Source organism: Mobula hypostoma, chromosome 12, assembly GCF_963921235.1.
Source record: "Mobula hypostoma chromosome 12, sMobHyp1.1, whole genome shotgun sequence".
Taxonomy (NCBI): domain Eukaryota; kingdom Metazoa; phylum Chordata; class Chondrichthyes; order Myliobatiformes; family Myliobatidae; genus Mobula; species Mobula hypostoma.
In genome coordinates this window covers 35079971-35099544 of record NC_086108.1, presented here as the reverse complement: position 1 = coordinate 35099544, position 19574 = coordinate 35079971, and the positions used below count along the sequence as shown (strand labels likewise).

At 39.7% G+C, this 19574-nt stretch overlaps 1 protein-coding gene across 1 annotated transcript; it reads left to right on the top strand.

Annotated features, from left to right (window-relative positions):
• Positions 1–7254: 7254 nt before the first annotated feature.
• Positions 7255–11769, top strand: LOC134355137 (regulator of G-protein signaling 5-like). The gene is made up of 5 exons (XM_063064913.1): positions 7255–7386; positions 8462–8560; positions 8667–8728; positions 10378–10544; positions 10666–11769. The coding sequence occupies exons 1-5, from the start codon at positions 7343–7345 to the stop codon at positions 10876–10878; spliced, it is 585 nt and encodes a 194-aa protein (XP_062920983.1). The 5' UTR covers positions 7255–7342; the 3' UTR covers positions 10879–11769.
• The last annotated feature ends 7805 nt before the right edge of the window (positions 11770–19574 follow it).

Sequence of the window (19574 nt, the reverse complement as noted above, 5' to 3'; positions counted from 1 at the left end):
TTTTAAAGATGATCTGATGGTTGTGCCCATGATGGAGGTGGTTGAACCTACAACCCTCTGCAGCATTTTTGAACCCTGCGTATTGGAGCCTCCATTCAATTGGTGATGCAGCCAGTCAGAATGCTCTCCGTGGTACGCCCTGTAGCAATTTGCTAGAGTTTTTGGTGATATAAAAGTCTCCTAAAATTCCTAATACTGCATAGCTGTTGGCATGCCTTCTCAATGATGACTGGTGCATGATCTCCTTACTCCCCCTTCGTAATGTCCACAATTAATTCTTTGGCCTTGCTTTAGATGAGTGTAAATTTGTTGCTGTGACACCACGTACGGGCATGTGGCCAAGTGGCTAAGGCATTCGACTAGCGACCTGAGTTCGAGCCACAGCCAAGGCAGCGTGTTGTGTCCTTGAGCAAGGCACTTAACCACACAGTACTCTGTGACGACACTGGTGCCAAGCTGTATCGGCCCTAGTGCCCTTCCCTTGGACAACATTGGTGTCGTGGAGGGGGGAGACTTGCAGCATGGGCAACTGCTGGTCTTTCATACAACCTTGCCCAGGCCTGTGCCCTAGAGAGTGAAGACTCTCGCAAGACTAATGGATGCCTTAATACTTAATAATACTCAACTCTCCAATCTATCTTGCTTCTGAATGTCTCCTCATTGTGTATTCAGATTCCGCCAGCACAGTGGTATCAACAAATGGTATAGCTGGCGTTCGAGCTGTGCCTAGCCACACAGACACGAGTGTAGTGAGAGTGGAATACTGGGCTAAGCGGCGTCCTTAAAATGTTGCTGTGTTGATTGTCAAAGAGGAGGAGATGATATTACTGACTGGCACTGACTGTCGTCCCGACTGGGAAGTTAAGGAACCAGTTACAGAGGCCCAGCTTTTGAAGCTTGTTGATTAGCTGGGAGATGATGTTGAATGCTGAGTTGTAATCGATAAATTGATATGTTTTGTTGTCGTCCAGGTGGTCCAAAGCAGAGTGAACAGCCAATGAGATTGTATCAGCTGTAGACCTGTGAGGCAAAATACAGCAGGTCCAGGTCTGTGCTCAGGCATCTCTCAAAGCATTCATCTCAGTAGATGAGAGAGCTACTGGATTATAATTATTGATAGAGATCACCCTACTCTTCTTGGTATGACTGATGCCTTTTTGAAGCAGGTGGGAAACTCCAATTGCAACAGTGAGAGGGTGAAGACATTCCTAAGCACTCCAGCCAGTTGGTCCGCACAGGTTTTTGGTGCACTGCCAAGTACAGCATCAGGGCCCAATGTCTTTTGAGTGTTCACTGTCATGAAGGGCGTTCTGCCGTTGGCCTCTAAGACTGAGATCACAGGATAATCAGATGCTGTGGGAATTCACACAGATGTAGTTTGCTTTTCCCTTTCAAAGCAAACATAAAAGACGTTGAATACATCGGGGAGCAAGGCATCACTGCCATTTATAGGAAGTAAGGGCGTACGAACACTGGCACAGCTGTAATACATCTAATTGTGTCTCTAACTATATGGAATTGCCTTTTTGCTCTTCCAATGACCTTTCATAACTCATACCTGACTTCCTGTAGGTTTCGGGATTGCCGGTTTTGAATGCCGCAGATCTAGCCCTTAAAGACTGTGAAGCTCCTGGTTCTTTCACGGCTTCTGGTTTGGTTCTGTTGGTATGTTCTTGAAGGCACAGACTAGTCAAGTAGGTCTTGATGAAGTCAGTGACAACTGTGGCATATTAATTTCACTGAATGTGGTCTGGCCCACCGATTCAATGCAAACCTGTAAACGCTCCTCTTCCTTCCTTGAACATATAGATAGATAGATATTCTTTATTAATCCCGAGGGAAATTTGGTTTCGTTACAGCCGCACCAACCAAGAATAGAGCGTAAATATAGCAATACAAAACCCCCCAACAATCAAACAACAAAATGCAAACTATTCCAGATGGGAAATAAGTCCAGGACCAGTCTATTGGCTCAGGGTGTCTGACCCTCCACAGGAGGAGCTGCACGTTCAATGGCCACAGGCAGGAACGACCTCCCATGCCACCAAGTGTTGTATCACGGTAGAACGTGGCCGAAGTCCAACAGTAAAAAGTTCAATATCCAGTATGCAAACACGTTCCTCGATCGTAATATGCCCCGGATTGCACCATCCGTTGTTAACCAGATCAGTAAGCACCCAACTCCTTTACGCTTACCGCTCTCAGTGCACTTCCGGTCAGCCAGAACAGTATTACCCACCGAGCTCCTCTTCTCCATAAGTCTCTGTTGTCTCGACCTGGTCCTCCTTCCTCAGCTTTGTGATCCCCCTCTGCATCCTCTGTGTGTTTTCCTCCGGATTTCAGCAGGGGTGTCCACCACTCTGTTCGCTAAACTGGCCGGTATTTGCTGGTCCGTGGAATACACAATGCGACCTTGCTTCTGTCCCGCGTGTCGGGATGTAACCATTTCCAGCATATCTTCACAGTCCTCACTGTTGTGGTCTTCAGTCTCTGTCCACTCTTCCTCCTTCTGTTGGTATCCCACAGAAATTGGTTTCTAGATAATTTCACAACAATAATCCATTCTCCAACAGCTGTTTGCCTGAATTCTGCCCTGTTGTTCCTCTGGACCAAAAGGGTTCACATTAAAGGCATCTAATTGGCTTGATTTGTATCTGCTAGACAAAACATCTTCACCAATGTCAGGCTTGCGAATTCACTGAGCCCTCATTCAATATCAGTTGCAATTCTGTATCACCCCACCAGACAAATACTTGCAGAAGGACAGTGGGAGAAGGGTTGATTAAAACATTGGCACACAATCACACACATTTTCTCAGTGAGGGACCATCAGTGTAAAAGATGAAGATCATACCTTCAACCTTAGCTGAAGAACCTCTTTAGTCAATGATTTGCTGTGCAAAGATTAAACAAAGTACAGGCCAGGTTCAAACCCAAGACCTTCCACAACAACACAAGGAAACAGGAGCAGGAGTAGGCCTACAAGTCCCTCAAGCCTGTTCCACCTCTCAATGTGATCCTGGACAAGCTGACCTGGCCTCAACTGCTCTTCTGTGATGGTTCTCCACAACACTCAATTCTTTGATCTTTCAGACATAAATCTATCTCTACCTGAAATATATCTAATGATCTGGTCTTCACCACCCTCAAGGGAAGAGAATTCCAGAGATTCACTACACTCTCTTCTTTTAGGTTGAATTTATTTACTTAGAGGATATGAATGTTGCTGGGAAAGGCAGTAATTATTTCCTATTTTCAGTTGCCCCTGAACTGAGGAGCTGATTAAGAGCTGCATGGTGAGGCAAGAATCATTTATAAACCAGACGGAACTAAAATGTCAGATTTCCTCTCCTGAAGGACATTAGTGAATCAGAGCACTTACAACAATTCAACGGTTTCATGGTCAACATAACTGGCACGAGCTATTTTTTTTCAAATTCCATATTTAAGTACTTATTTCTTAGCTGCTTTAGTGGGGTTCAGATTCATATTCTGGACCAATGATTAAGAACTCTAGTTTTTAACATAAGGAATATGTTAACGAGGAATGACTTAATTTTGGTTTATAATTATGTAGTGCTAGACTTGATATTAAGGCATATAGCATAGAAGCAGATCCTCAAGCACTTAACATTCAGAGATAGCACTATTTTTATTCCATTTCTGCTACAAAGAGAGCCCGCTCGTCTTATCAAAGTGAAAGCAACCTAATAACCCTAACAGTAATCATTCATACTTTTGCGTAGCTCCAAGGAAACAATGCAATATGTCTTTTACTAGAAGCTGCAATACTGTTTACAGACTCATGATTTGTAAATTATGGCCCATGACCCTGCAGAGAAAGATAAGTCATGACAACCTGCAATCTGCTAATCACAGTGGAGTGTATGGAGGTGGTAGTGATTACATTGAAATAGGTTGCAGACATTAAACGGTTTAAGATTATAATAAATGTATAATCACCCAGTGTAGGCTGGAGTGCTGTCACAAAGCAGCAACATATTTAGAAGTTGAGGAGGCCCCACAAACTGCTTAGGAAATGTAACCATTAGGTCTTAGCCCCCAAAATGGCAGGGGTGGTGAGAAGCTTGAAACAAATCTGGTTGTGTGCCTTTAAATAATGTTGTGAAAAGTACTAACGCCTTTACAAAAATCAGTCAGCCAGCTTCCTCCCTTATACATTACCAATAGTGTGCAGGGTGCCACACCTACTGCCAAAGCAGTCTTCACGGCCACTGACTGCTACAGGGGTGGTGACATCTAGTCACCAACATATCGAACAGATTGTGTTTTCTTTGCACAATCCAAGTATTGTCCAAAGTGAATAGATTTTCTTAACAGGTACAGCAGTGAAATAGGACATTCAGCCCAACTGTTCCATGTCAACATTTATGCACTATAAAGCTCAAAGTAAGTTTATTATGAAAGTACATATATGTCACCATATATAACCCTGAGAGTCATTTTCTTCTTATATGAACTTTCTTCACTTTTTTTCATCTTCAAACAATCAGGATCCTTGTGTATGTAGATATATATGTACATTTATATATATATTGCTCTCATGAAATTATCACATCTCCATGTAATTGTATCTTTACTATTTGCCTCACTCACTCACTCCTTTGAAATTAATTATTACTTTCTAATCCCTCCCTGGATAAGGTTTTCCATTTGGATTTATTGTATTCTCTTGTATTATGGCCTTTGGTTTTGTTGACCTCAGGAAGTGGAAGCATTTACTTCTATTCAGGTGCTGGTAGTAGAACTGCTTCCTTACAGATCCAGCAACTTGGGTTCAAGCCTGCCGACCAGTAAAGTGACAGGGAGTTTGTACAGTCTCCCTGTAACCGCTTGTGTTTCCTTCGGGTGCCTTGGTTTCCTCTCGCATCTCAGAGAGTTGGCCATTGTAAATTGTCCCTGGTGTGTAGATAGAATCTGAAGGCAGTTGATAGGATTGTGGGGATTAGTAGGATTTCTGTAAGTTGGTGCCTGATAGTCAATGTAGACAGTAGACTCAATGGTCTGTTTCTGTGATATATGTCTTTATGACTCTAACACTACGTAATTTTAAACCACTAATAAATCATTCCTCAACATTAGCAGTTTTAGTGGGCGACAAACATGCAATCTTTTGGGGCAGTTATAACCTCTCAATCATCATTTCAGATTTTCATTTTAGTTTTTCCTTTTCCTCTATGAGTTCAATTTTATCTTGAATAAGAACAATGCACATTTCCCAGAGCATCCTAAGCAATGGCCATTTATAGTTCAAGCTAGCCTCTCTGCGAGCCTTTGTCTTTTTTATGAGACTTTTCTCTGCCCATGAAGTGTTATGCTGAGGTATTTACAGTTAGAAAACATCATCATCATCATCATCATCATCAGCAGCTGCCATGCCCAGTTTGAGCTTTGACTGCCATGGCCCACACACTCCTGTTACCGGTCAAGTGGATCAATTCATTGGTATTCATTTCCAGTTCTCTGGCTGCTGTCTCCATCATCATTTGTCTTTGTCTTCCTCTTGCTTTCTTCCCTTCAATCTTTCCTATAATTACCATGCATTCTAACTCCTCTTTCCTAATCACACGTCCAATGAAGTTACGTTGCCTTTTCATGATCTCATACATCATTTCTCTTTTTGTGTTTGCTCTGTTCATGACATCCTCATTAGATATTTGTTTCGTCCATGATATTCTTTGCATCCTCCTCAAAAACCACGTCTCTGCTGCTTCAATTCATTTCCTCATGTTACTAGATATTGTCCAACATTCTGAGCCATTTAACATAACTGAATAAACGTAACATTTCAGTACTCTGAGGCGGGTTGTCTTGCCTAGTTTAGTATTGGTCAGTATACTCTTCATTCTCAGAAAGGTGTCTTTTGCCATCCCTATTCTTCTTTTGATGTCCATGTCACACCTGCCATCTGATCTCACCCAGCTTCCTAAGCAGCAAAAGTTCTGTACTTGTTTTATGTTGTCCCCATTTATTCTCAGCCTGCAGTTAGGATTCTCCTTCTTTTTGGATATCACCATACATTCTGTCTTTTTGCAATTGATAGATAGACCCATTTTTGCACTATGTTAGCAAACAGATAGCAAAAAAAAATGCACTGGAACCTGAAATAATATTTGAAAACACTGGAAATACTGAGCAAGTTACCGTATATTATGAGACCATGGTAACTTATTGCAAAACAATGTCACTTTATCATGATAAATGGTAGTTAATATAATGACTGATTACATTTCAGGTAAAGTATAGATCGAGTCCAACCAACAAGGACAGTCGAATAAATTATCCTGTCTCTCTCTCCCATGTTCAGCAGTTATAACAGGAAAGAGATTTGACCCTAGAAATATTTATGTATTTATCTAAGTCCCATCTATTATTACAGTTATTCAAAAATTGTCACTGTTCATTATAAAATCACTACAGGAAACATTTTTAAAATCGCTACAGGAATCATTTTTAAAATCGAATGTTGAAAAAGATCAGAAAAAATATACAGCACTTCTTAAAACACAGCATAATAGAAACCAATATATTATCCCTGACAAACCGGAGATAAGATTTTTCAATCTCCAGAGAGATCATCTGTTGAGCCAGAAAATTTTTTATCCAGGTCAGATTTGTCTGATGTAGCTTGTCATTGTGCATGTTTTAAAACCTCATTTCCAGCAGAGGTAGCACCCCAGAAAGGGTCAGTAAGGTGAATGAACTTCTAAACAGGAACATACAAGTTGCTTTCCTCTTACTCTGTACTCAAAATGTCGCTTTTCCAAAATAGCGTACAACCTTCCTTCATATTGCCACATAGAGATGAAATAGTGCTGTTCTTTCAGATCCCAATATTTCTGAACTGCATCGGGTGGGAGATTAATAGATTTCATTACATCTCAATTATTATTCCATCACTTTTCATTAAATGGTTCTGCTTTCTGCAGCAAATAAAATTTGTACACATAACTGAAAGGTTAACAAACTTCCTCCTCCAATATTCATTTTTTTCTATTAGAATAGAAATGTTTAGAACATCTTTCAGATTTAATTATCTATACACATGAATTACAAATGATTTGATGTTTAATAGTGATAATATTATCAGTCTGGGAATTTCCACACACAGAAACGTCATCATTCAACCCTAAGCTCTTTGTAGTATAACCTTGTCAGCTTCCTGCAGCCCACTGATTGGTTAGACAACTGACTGAACTCCAACTAGTTTGTGTATGTAAGACAGAGAGTTCAGCTGAAGCAGTCAGTCTGTGCATCGAAGACTTTGAGACCAGAAGAAGAAAGTTTCTAAAGGAGACTTAATAGCTCCAAGTAAATAAAAATGTGCCGAGGATTGTCATCACTATCAAGCTGCTGCTTAGAAAGGTACGTTACTTAATAATTTTCATTATGTGTATCTTTATACAAGGAAGGCTGCTGAGGAAACTACATGTTTTATCTTCAGAAAGAATATTGCATTTAGTAGCCAACTGTTGGATGAAAGTATTTCAGATTCTTATATTTTGCTAAATTACTTATTTGAGCAATACAAGGGAGTTGAGCTTTTTTTCCACAAGCCTAAATCATAAGGTTTTGAACTTGATCACAAAACCTATACCAGTTAAAACTAACTTCCACTCTGATGTCAAAATTGTGAATGAACAGTATTTTGATCATTATTTTCCAATATTAGAGCCTTGAAATTATTGAAATTTCAATTTAACTTTCATCGGTTGAAGGTTCGAAATCTATTAAATGCTGAAGGCTAGACCAAACAATTTTGTAGTGGGTCACAAACCAATATCTGCGGTTCAGATTATATTTCCAGATTAGGATAGTTGAACCACTAAAAGAAGTCTCATCACAGAGTAAGCACAACATTATCTGGGCAGGATCTCCACCTAAATTTTGCTTTACTCAGATTATCAAATGATACGTGCAAATGCTTGAAATCTGAAACAGAAAAAATGTTGTAAGCAGCCAAGAGATTTGTCATTGACAGAAAAGGTAGTATCAGATCCCAAAACATCATCCTTGCTCTTGTTTTAGATATACGTTTTTTTTTGGCATCCTGCATCAGTTTTTAATTTACATGTATTACCTAAATGACACAAATACCCCTCAGATTTGAATTGGATTAGCTCTTCTCAAGTGCTAACAGAGCATTTTCCATTGTAATCTGTTGCAGTTTCAGCTCAGACCTGGATTTGCTGCAGTTAATCTATAGAACAAGTCAGGTCTCCATTGTTTCAAGATATTGATGTACACAGAGCTATGAATAACAGTACTGTACCTGATTAAACACAGTTTAAATTAGTCATGATACAAAAGAAAGAAAAACTAAAAAGACTAGCTAAAGGAACATTAACGAATTCCAAAATAATCACTGGAAGAATTGATAATGATCAGAGTAGATCAAAAGTGTTTTTTTTGTGACTAAACTTGTTTTTTTTATTCCCAGGGCAAAAGGTATTAAGGCTCGGCTGGGTATCTTTTTACAGAAGTCGAATAAACATTACGTTTCTGTGCAAGCCAACAAGATAGATAAAGTAAAATACAGGTACATGTGGACCTCATAGCAAAACAACTGACCTTATAAAAAAGCTTTTCCTCGTATGTTTTAAAATATACTAACGAAAATTGCTGTCTTTTTTTCCCCCAACCAGAACTTCCTCAGAGGAAGCGAAGAATTGGAGAGAATCTCTGGACAAGATGCTTTCTCATAAAAGTAAGTGGGCATCCTGCCATAATTAGAACTCAATAATTTTGATTTTCATAAAGTTATTGAGTTAGTCATATCAAGAAAGACTGTCTGGATGGTTTATAATGGATTAATTAAGGTGTTAACTGTGATCAGAGAGGAATTCTGTAAGTTAAAATATATATGGCAATACATGACATGGTTAAGGGCAGAATGGTAGAGTAGTGGTCAGCAGAATGCTTTTCCACTATGACACGGGCTCAATTCCCACTGCTGTCTTTAAGGAGTTTCTACGTTTTCCTTGTGACCGCGTGGGTTTCCACTCGGTGCTCCGTTTCCTCTCGCAGTCCAAAGACATACCAGTTGGTAGGTTAATTGGTCATTGTAAATTTTCCTGTGACTACGCTAGCACTAAATCAGGGGAATGCTGGGTGGCATGGCTTGGAGGGCCAGAAGGACCTACTCCACTGTGTATCTCAACAAGTAAATAGATAAATAAAAAGAAATAAAATAAATAAATGTTCAGGTTTTGTTCTTGCAATAATTTGCTTATTTAAAAATGGTAGCTCAAACCACTGCAGAAATCAGAAGTGTGTGTGTATGATGGAGGAGGGGGGAGCTGCCAGTAGTATTCTTCCCTGAACCCACAGGCAAGTTCCAGCGGAAGGGAATAATCACAAAACATTGTACCCAATGCACTTACATTGGGTACCACATACAGTACTCTAACACTCCTCTAGTGAGCCTATTCCATCTCTTGTTGGAAGCTGCTGTTCGCATCCTGTTGCCTCCAGGAAAGGAAGAGCCTCCTGATAACTCCAAGGAGTGTGTCTGTTCTGTCTCTTGGCCAGATTAAAATAATGTGCTATAAAGACGGCTAAGAGACTGGGAAATGAATAAGTTCTGTCAACGTGAACCTAATAAACTCAGTATAATGATACTATGGACAACTGCTTGCTCGGCCTTGGACTTCCACTGATTGTGTCTCTGTCATTTTTTGTACTAAACTCTTTTGCACAGTCCTACCCCATTGTACAATCTTATGTAAAAGTTATATTCTGTTTTCTTCTCTATACACATGTGCCCGTGACTCTGTTTTCAGGAAAATTTTACAATATACTGTCACTCACTGCCTTGTGCACATGACAATCAACTCAACTTGACTACAGCTGTGGCCAAACAGGAGCACAGGGGTTCACATTCAGTTGGCATACCCAACCAAGGGATTGTGTGAGAAGCTACCACCCAGGATCCAAGTAACTTGGAGGCAATCCTTTCCTATGTTGATCCATGGTTGAGCCAAGTCCAAAGGGAAATGAGAAGCATATGCTTCTCATTTCATGCTTCCTGGCAAATTGTCTGATACAGCTTTGGGATCCTGAATTTCCCCAGCCAGGGAAGAACAGTAAATGAAAGGGTGCATAGCAATAATAACTCACTTTTGTAAATTCTGCTGGCCATCAATCCATCCACAGGAAGCTTTCTGCCGATCAGTATCGCACATAAAAAGATCTTTACTTATTTAAAAGAAAATCTTAATACATGATTTACCCTTAAATGTAAAAACAATTTATAAGACTGAAAATATGGAATGAATTGTTCCATCTTTAAATTAAATTAAATCATGAGAGCTTTGCGTCCATTAGAATTACATTTCTTCCCTCTTCTGTTTGTAGATGGTTTGGCTACCTTTAGAGCTTTCCTTTGCTTAGAATACAGTGAGGAAAACATTGAGTTCTGGCTGGCCTGCGAGGACTACAAGAAAATCAGGTCACCTGCAAAAAGGGCCTCCAGAGCAAAGAAAATTTATTTGGAATTCATAGAAACAGATGCTCCTAAAGAGGTGAGTCCTTGCATTTGCCATCACAAACAATATGTAGCGTATCATTTTAATGCAGTGAGCAACCTTAAAATTAACAAAGAACAATCATTGAACTTCTGTTTTCTTTTTCCCTACTGAATAGATTAATATTGATTATGAAACTAAAGACTTCACTAAGAATCACCTTCTGAAGCCCACTAGTTCCAGCTTTGATGAAGCACAGAGTAAAATCTACAACTTGATGGAGAAGGATTCCTATCCCAGATTCCTGAGATCAGAAGTGTATTTAAACCTGATCAAACAAACTGAAAGAATGGCAAGTCATTCAGACTCCAACAAGCAGTCTGAGACATGAATCTTGAAGGAAAACCTTTTGGGGATATCTGATGAGAGCACTAACGCAAGCTGAGCATATGAATGGAAAGCATAAATGGAAACATTGTTGGAAAAGGCTTATTAGTGAGCTATGAGTTTGCACGGTTTAGATAAAGAATGGGACACATATTGAAGAATGTGCTGAAGGCATTGAAGAAGTAGCATATACTGAATTGGGACTGTTAGACTTTTACACAAATATTTTATTGCTATTGTATAAATTATTTATTGTATGTCTGTAAATTATTCTGTAATATTGGTTATACCACATAGGAAAAGGTTTGAGAAGTCTGCATGAGGACAAATTTATGCTGACTTTTGTTAGGGAAACAAGTGGCTAGCTTCTACAAAAGTGTTTAAGGAAATTATTTGAAGTATTAGAGCAGTATCCTGCTGCTTTTGGGTTGTTTTACGCAATTAATCTACTACCTGCATGCCCACAAGTTTAATCTCCTGAAAAGCTCCAAGGGAAATTAAACTTTTGCATGCAACAAATACTAAATGGACATTAAAGCTCTCACATTAAATCTTAGTTATACTAGTTGATATCCTGGGTTAGCAAAAGGATTAGCCAAACCTTCTGACAGTCTTCACCTGTGAGAGAAGTCTTTGTAGACCTATATTTAAATAATTCCTAATATTGAAACATGATATCAGATGCTGAAAATTCCCAGTGACACCTTGAAGCCTATTCATTGAGTTCTGTAGCAGCTCAAGTTCCACACCGAGCAGGACAAGCTACTTGCATCACATTGAGCTGGAAAAGTTATCTTGCTGTCACATCATTATCCGTTGTTTTTTTCATTTAACTGTTTATGTATGAGTCTTTGATTTTCTCCAGGTGTAAATACTAAGAGAAAACAAAATAAAGAATATTAAACAATAAAGCAATGTTATATATTTTAAGGCAGGCATAGAGGAGGAAAGTAGTAACAGCGGTGATACAAGTGAAACATACACATACACAGTATTAAGTACTGAAAACAAAATGGCACTGCTTGGGATATTTCTATTTAGTACTCATAGTCCTGTGAGGGAAAGACAGCGTTCAAACTCCACTACAGGATTTTAGCCATGTAATCTGGACAGTGTTGCACTGTCAAAGATTTAATGTGTAGGTTTACCTTAAAAAAACAAGTAAACCATGTGGTCCATGATGCACCAGCATTATTTTAGCTGAGATTTGACAACTTATTTGAAGAGTAATGTGTAAGTGTCTTAAACCTTGCAATCCGGGCAACATCCTAGTAAACAACTTCTACACCCTCTCCAAAATATCTACATTCTTCCTGTAATGCTGTGACCAGAACTGAACACTGTATTTCAAATTTGGCCTAACTAAGGTTTTGCACAACATGACTTTCATACAAACAAATTTTCAACAAAAAACTCAAAATTAAATTTAAAATCAATGTATAACTACTGATCTACATAGCCAAAAGCAACTACTGAAAAATTAGAAGGGAGCCTCTTGTGAAAAGACATCTTCAATTTGGGCCTGCACAGAGCTTCAGCAACTGCTGTCTCCCTCATGTTTATTTGATCCAATCTATTTGTACTTCCTGATATCAAGCCTACTCATTCACGTATATCCATTACCTGTATGCTCATTTGTATACAATCTCATAGTGGCTCGGATGCCCAGACATTAATGAGGTAAAGCACTCATTTCTTTCACTGCCTTCTAGTGGCATATGGGTTCCTTACTATAGTAAAATATACTGCTTGATGCTGAACTTGTATTATTGTTGGAGGTGCAGCAGTGGAAAGAAGGATAGATCAAGAAGAATAGGAGCAGATTCTTGGGAGATGATTAATCATTTCCACTACGTCTTTTAAAGTCCAACCTATTCACAACAGGGTGTTGTTGTACACCCTTTCTTCCTGTCACTGAGAAGTACTGTTCTCTTCGATTCTTTCCCCTCCCTTAAATGAGTGGCAGACACAATGCCCCCCCCACCCCATGAATAACTCACTCCTACCAATGATTGGAATTTTCAACAGCTTCTCCACCTTCATACTATACACTAGATAGTACCAGATCAGCAGCAAATCTTCAGAATTCTTCAACATTGGACAGTCACTGAGTAATGCTCACAGCTAGAAGTGCATCCTTAGATCAGCAGCAAGTGGAAATTATTAATCAGACTCCAACATCGTCTTCTCTTGTTGTATTTCTCCCCACGTATACATCCCAAGATTGCAAGGAGCTGCAGAGGGTTATGTACTCAGCCAGTTCCATCACAGGCACAGCCCTCTTTCTACTGAGGCAGTATCTCAAGAAGGCAACGTCCAAGCATGTAGGACATGCCCCTCTTCTCATTTTTACCATCAGGAAGGAGGTACAGGAACCAGAAGACCCATATTCAATGATTCAGGACCAGCTCCTTCCTCTCCACCATTAAATTTACAAAGGATTATTTATTTTGTGAACCTATGAACACTACCTCATTATTCCCTTTGTGTTGCACTGTTTATTTATTTTGTGTAATATAGTTTTACACTGTGTTGCTGTCGCAAAACAACAAATTTCGCATCATTTAAGTCAGTGATAATAAACTTCAATGACACAACTTCAGGAATTAGTGATAAATTTGCAGTTATAGGAGCACATACCATTACCAAACATAGCTTAGTCAAAGTTTGTGGATCTTAGCATGACTATAGAGACTTCCGCACATAATGCTACAATTCAGTGCTGAGGAAGTGTTCCATTGTCAGAGATAAGACATAAATCTGCCTTTTTAGATGGACAAAAAAGTAGTATTGACACTTTTGAGGAATAGGGGCATTCTGCCTTCTTCAGTTATTTCACTCTTAATTGAGAGCACCAAAAACAGTTGGCTGTTTGTGGGTCTTGTTATACACAAATTAACTCTTACATTTCTTTCACTGGCAGCAAAGCATTTTCAGTAATTCTGTATTAAATACATATATATTCAGCCATTGTGAAATGGTTGTTTTTGAAATGCAGCAATCAATTTATAAATACAAATAGAAAGTTAAGTTTTGATTTTTGATATTGCACTAACAGATAACAGCATTGACGGCTCAATAATCCCTCAGAACTGCACCAGACTCTCTGCACCCAGACCCTCTGGTGGGATAAAGCTATCAGTTCAGAGGAGAATCAAACCAGAAAACTCACAGGTTGAATAACAGCCTGAAGCTCTCAGTAGGGCACTTTAGAGCTATAGATAGCCTCTGAGAAAATAGAACACATCCATTTTTGGTTATCTACTGACCTCTGCTGGTAAATTCATGCATAGCAGCGTACTTCACACAACATAATGATGGAACGTGGCTCTCATGAAACAGTTTCAAATGATTCTACTTAGATTAAAGACAGGGGAAGGATAGGTTTTGGCAAGTTAGTGCAACTAAACTTAAATATGTGTTTCCTGAACTGAAGAGAAGTTGGGTTTACAATAATAATTAAATTTATCTCCAGAGTTAAAAGGGAAAATTACAGAAATTACTGGGTAACAAGTCCCTAAAGTACACAGGCAGCAAAATGAATGCAATAACTTCTAAGGAGAAAATGAATAACATTCTATCCATGTGGCACACTGCATAATCTTTGCAATAATATTACCTGTGTAAAATAATACACCTTGTGAGAGATTGAATTCTCTGCATGGATCAGCAACCCCTTACTGAGCAGATGGTCTACAAGCAGTAATTTACTAGCCAAGAGAGATGGTGTAGCTACTTACCTAGCACGGATCCACACTTACACCAATCATGCAGCATCACCTGATGCAGGATGACAGGTGCAAGTACATGTGTTCCAGTTTAAAGGCGTAAATTAAATCAAACTTAAATTTAAAACCTCTTTTAATAGCAGTGCCTCTAAATCCTCCCAGACCACTAAACAAAGCAACTTGGTTCACCAGGCCCGAGTTCTGGCCTCATTGTAATCCCAGATGCCCAGAAATGTAATCAAAATTCCTAACTACTTGTGAAATAGCCTACACACACCAATCAGTATAAGGCTTAATATGAAAGATGTCCACAGCCAAATGGCATATTCCAAGGTTAATTCTTAATTATTTAAAGATAATCATCTCACTCTGCAACATGTACAATTTATCTGATGAACAGCAGAAAATTGTCAAGCTTACTTCAACAAGTTTAACTCACATTGTCACCTTCTCATTGAGGTGGACAAGGGCACCAATGTTATCACCTTCAAGTTCCCAGCCATCCAAATTACACATCATTCGAACTTCATGATTTGCTTTCTTTCTTCACTGCACGTCAAAATCCCGCAATACAACCCCCCCCCACACACACACACACATATACATACACACAGCTGCAAGAGTATTGTCAATGCAACAAAAATTGATTAATTTGTGGCCAAACCCATCATCACCCTTCAGGGCAGTTGGCCATAGACAACAAATGCTTCCTTGCTAGTATCTTTACATCAGAGTATCAAACATTAAAACCCTAGACTAACTTTGGTGCCTTCTATAAAGTATAGATTCTTGGCCTTTTATGTTTCAACTGTACCCATCACCCAGTCACATAAAGAATAGTATTTGATTGGTACGGCAGGCTTTAGGGGCTAAATGACTCACTTTCCCTTGTATTTCCCATTTTCTGATTTCATAGGAGTTTATAAGATAATGAGAGTCACAGATGGAATGGACAACTGGTATCTTTTTCCAATGGTTGAAGTGTTCACTACTAGAGGGCATGGATTAAGGGTGATCCATGTCAGCATGCCAATAAAACCTGTGTGGTTCATCTAGTCTCCTCAAAAACATAAAATTAAGCATAAAAGATTTGTGCCAAGGAATTGGATTTTATCTTTATTCAATAGAACCAAGTGCAGACCCACCCCCTCTAAGATCCAATTGAAGTGCTTGCAAACAATTGTGAAATTGGGAAAACCACCTCTTATAAATCATTAGGGTAATTTGTACCCTGACTGCTGCAATAAAAATGCGAGCACTGTTCCCTACCACAACAGCCTACAGGGTTGCAACTTGTAACCTGAAGATCAGGGCAAGTAGATCAAAAACTTACAGTACTCTCTCAATGGATCTCTTGATGGAAAGAGAAAAGGCGCGGGTTTATTGCCACATTGTTCTTGTGCCATACTGGTCATGTTCCTGCAACAGGCACTCCAGTCTGAGCTCCCTCAAGGCGAGAGCTGCTGGGGAGGCTGCATATGGAACATTACATTCAGTTTAGGTCACCTTGCTATAGGCAAGAAGCCACTAAGCTGCAAAGAGTCCAGCAGAGATTTACAAGGATGTTAATGGGACTTGAACGAGTGAGTAATGGAGAGAGACTGAGAAGGTTAGGACTATTTTCATTTCATCATAGGAGAGTAAGTGGTGATCTTATAGAGGAGATGAAGATTTCAAGACGCACAGACAGGGTGAATGCACACAGTATTTGTCTTAACGTTGGGGAATCAAGAACTAGAGTACATAGGTTTAAGGTGAGTGGGAAGAGATTTAATAGGAACCTAAGGGGTAATTTTTACACCCAAAGGGAGGTCAATATATGGAATGAGCTGCCACTGGAAGAGGATGAGAAAGATAGATTAACAGCATTTAAAAGGCACTTGGACAGGCACATGAATAAGAAAGGTTTAAAGTGGGGGGGGGAGGGGAGGTCCCAAGCTTTTTTTACACCATGAATCCCTACCATTAATTGAGAGGTCTGTGGACAACCCCTGCTTTAGAGGAAATGATCCAAGTGTGGGCAATTGGAGTAGCTTAAATAGGAATCTGGGTTGGCATAGAACCATTGGGCTGAAAGGCCTGTTTCAGTGCTCTGTATCTAAGAAATTAACAGGGGAATTGACAAAATGGTTCAAAGACATTCTCAAATCCTACTTGAAAACATGTCACAACCTCACTGACTCCTGGGAATGCCTAGTCCATCACTGGAGTAGTATGCAAAATGGCACCGAGAACAGCATGAAAAGCAAAAAGAGCACTCCATCTCCTGAATATACTCTTAAACCATTAGGCATAGGAGCAGAATCAGGCCATTCGGCCCATTGAGTCTGCTCCAGCCTTTCAGCATTAGAAATCAATATCCTATTCAAATCAGCTTTAAATATACCCAATGGTCATTCCACAGATTTATCACACTCTGGCTAAAGAAATACTGCTCATCTCTGTTCTAAAAGGTCATCCATATACTGAGGCTCTGCCCTCCACTATAGGAAACATCCTCTGCATGTCCACTCTTTCTCAGTTTTTCAATATTCCACAAAGGTCAAAGAGGTGCCAGACATGTTTCCTTATAAATAAAGCACTTCCTGTCCCACTTGAGACAGTGCTTGAGGATTACACATTGGCCTCATCATAAATTTCAGCTTTTGTGGATGCCTTCAATTCTGCAGCACCTCCTAGCAAGTGACAAAAATGCACAGCATTGACTGCTCAGACAGGCAGGTTACAAGTATCAGTATCTCAATGGAGCCTGTTAATTGATGTCACCTGATCAATATGCTGGTAGCGTCCTGCCCACTGTTTTACTGGGAGGTAAAGATAAAGTCTCTGCATTGCACGTTATCAGCCCACTTTCTCTTAGTGAGGCAAAGGGAATTGTCAGGCACGTGCTTGCATTATGTACAAGAATGATGCTGGAAAAGTTGTCATCTGCATCCAACTGAGTTTCAATCAGAAACACATGGTCCAATTCCTAAGGGGCTGCAATCCAATCCAAACCAGACACCGCTGTATTAAGACTTACATACAACACATTTTATGCATACAGTAGTTCAATCATAATAAATGATGACTACAAACTCCAGCTTCTAAACTAAATTTTCTTTCAGTATTTTTGGAGGTAATGAAAAATAGACAAATTATTAAAACAGATGAAGATTACTTCCAAACTTAAAAAAAGCACCACTGCTACGCTATTGAGCTCATTGTAGGGATATATTGCATAAAAAGTAGAGCAGCGCCTCTACTTCCTTAGAAGTTTGTGAAGATTTGGCATGACATCTAAAATCCTGACACGCTGGCTGCACCACAGCCTAGTATGCCCTTGAATGGAAAGTCCTACAAAAAGCAGTGGATACAGCCCAGTCTATCACTAGTAAGCCCTCCCCACCATTGAGCACGTCCACACGAAACATTGTCGCAGGCTTGTAGGAACATTTCAATGATGGGGTAAGTGAAGTTATCCCCTTTGGTTCATGAGCCTGATGGCTGAGGAGTGATGACTGTTCCCGAATCTGGTGGTGCGAGTCCTGAGGCTCCTGTCTCTTCTTCCTGATGGCAGTAGTGAGAAGAGAGCATGTTGTGGGTGGTGGGGATCCCTCACGACAGATGCTGTTTTCATGGAAACATAGAAATATACAGCACATTACAGGTCCTTCGGCTCACAATGTTGTGCCAACCATGCACCCTACTGGAGAAACTGCTTAGAATTTCCCTACCGCACAGCTCCCTATATTTCTGAGCTCCATGTACTTATTGTATCTGCCTCTATCACCTTCACTGGCAGTGCATTCCACACAGCCACCACTCACTGTGTGAAAAACTTACTTCAGACATTAGATTAGACATCCCCCTTGCACATACTTCCAAGCACCTTAAAACCCCATTGTGTTAGCCATTTCAGCACTGGGTAAAAGCCTCTGGCTATCCACATGATCAACGCCTCTCATCATCTTATACACTTCTAATCCTCTGTTGCTCCAAGGAGAATAGGCCAAGTTCACTCAACCTAGTTTCAGATCTTTCAGTTTTCCAAGCACCTTCTCCCTAGTATTGGCAATTTCACTCCTTCTGCCCCAACACACTTTCACAGTGAAGACTGATGCAAAATACTTAATCGTACATAACTCACATCAGGGTCCTTTTACACTTGTAGTTCCTTAGTTCTACGCACAACGATTCTATATCTTCTGATCCTATGTCACCCCTTTCTAATTATATTTCACTTTTCTTTTAAACCAAGAGTGCCAGCCCATCCCCTCTACCCACTTGTCCTTTCGATACAATGTGTATCCTTGGATGTTAAGCTCCCAGCCATAATCTTTTAGGCATGATTCAGAGATATCCACAAAATCATACATGCCAACCTGTAACTATGCTACAAGTTCATCTTATTTCATATTATGGATGCATTCAATATAACACCTTCAGTCCTATATTCATCACCCTTTTTGATTTTGTCCCTCAGAATTTCATGATTCTTGAAAGATCATTACTAATGTCTCCACAATCTCTTCAGCCACCTCTTTCTGAACCCCGGGACATATACCATCTAGTCCAGGTGACTTAACTACCTTCAGACCTTTCAGTTTCCTAAGAGCTTTCTCTCTAGTTATGGTACCCCCTGACACCAGGAACTTCCACTATACTGCACAGTGAAGACTGATGCAAAATACTTAATTCAGCTCATCTGCCATTTCCTCGTCCTCCATTACTACTGCTCCAGTATCATTTTCCAGTGGTCCAATATCTATTTTCACCTCTCTTTTGCACTTTATGTATCTGAAGAAACTTTTTGTATCCTCTATAATATTATTGGCCAGCTTACCTTCATATCCCATCTTTTCCTTCTTTATGACTTTTTAAGTTGCCATCTGTTGGTTTTTAAAAGCTTCCCAATCCTCTAACTTCCCACTAATTTTTGTTCTATTATATAGCCTCTCTTTGGCTTTTCTGTTGACTTTGACTTCTCTTG

Coding starts and splice junctions, on each gene's coding strand:
- LOC134355137 (XM_063064913.1), top strand. CDS start 7,343: ATGTGCCGAGGATTGTCATCACTATCAAGCTGCTGCTTAGAAAG. Junction 8,561..8,666: donor ATAGATAAAGTAAAATACAG/GTACATGTGGAC, acceptor TCCCCCAACCAG/AACTTCCTCAGAGGAAGCGA. Junction 8,729..10,377: donor CAAGATGCTTTCTCATAAAA/GTAAGTGGGCAT, acceptor TTCTGTTTGTAG/ATGGTTTGGCTACCTTTAGA.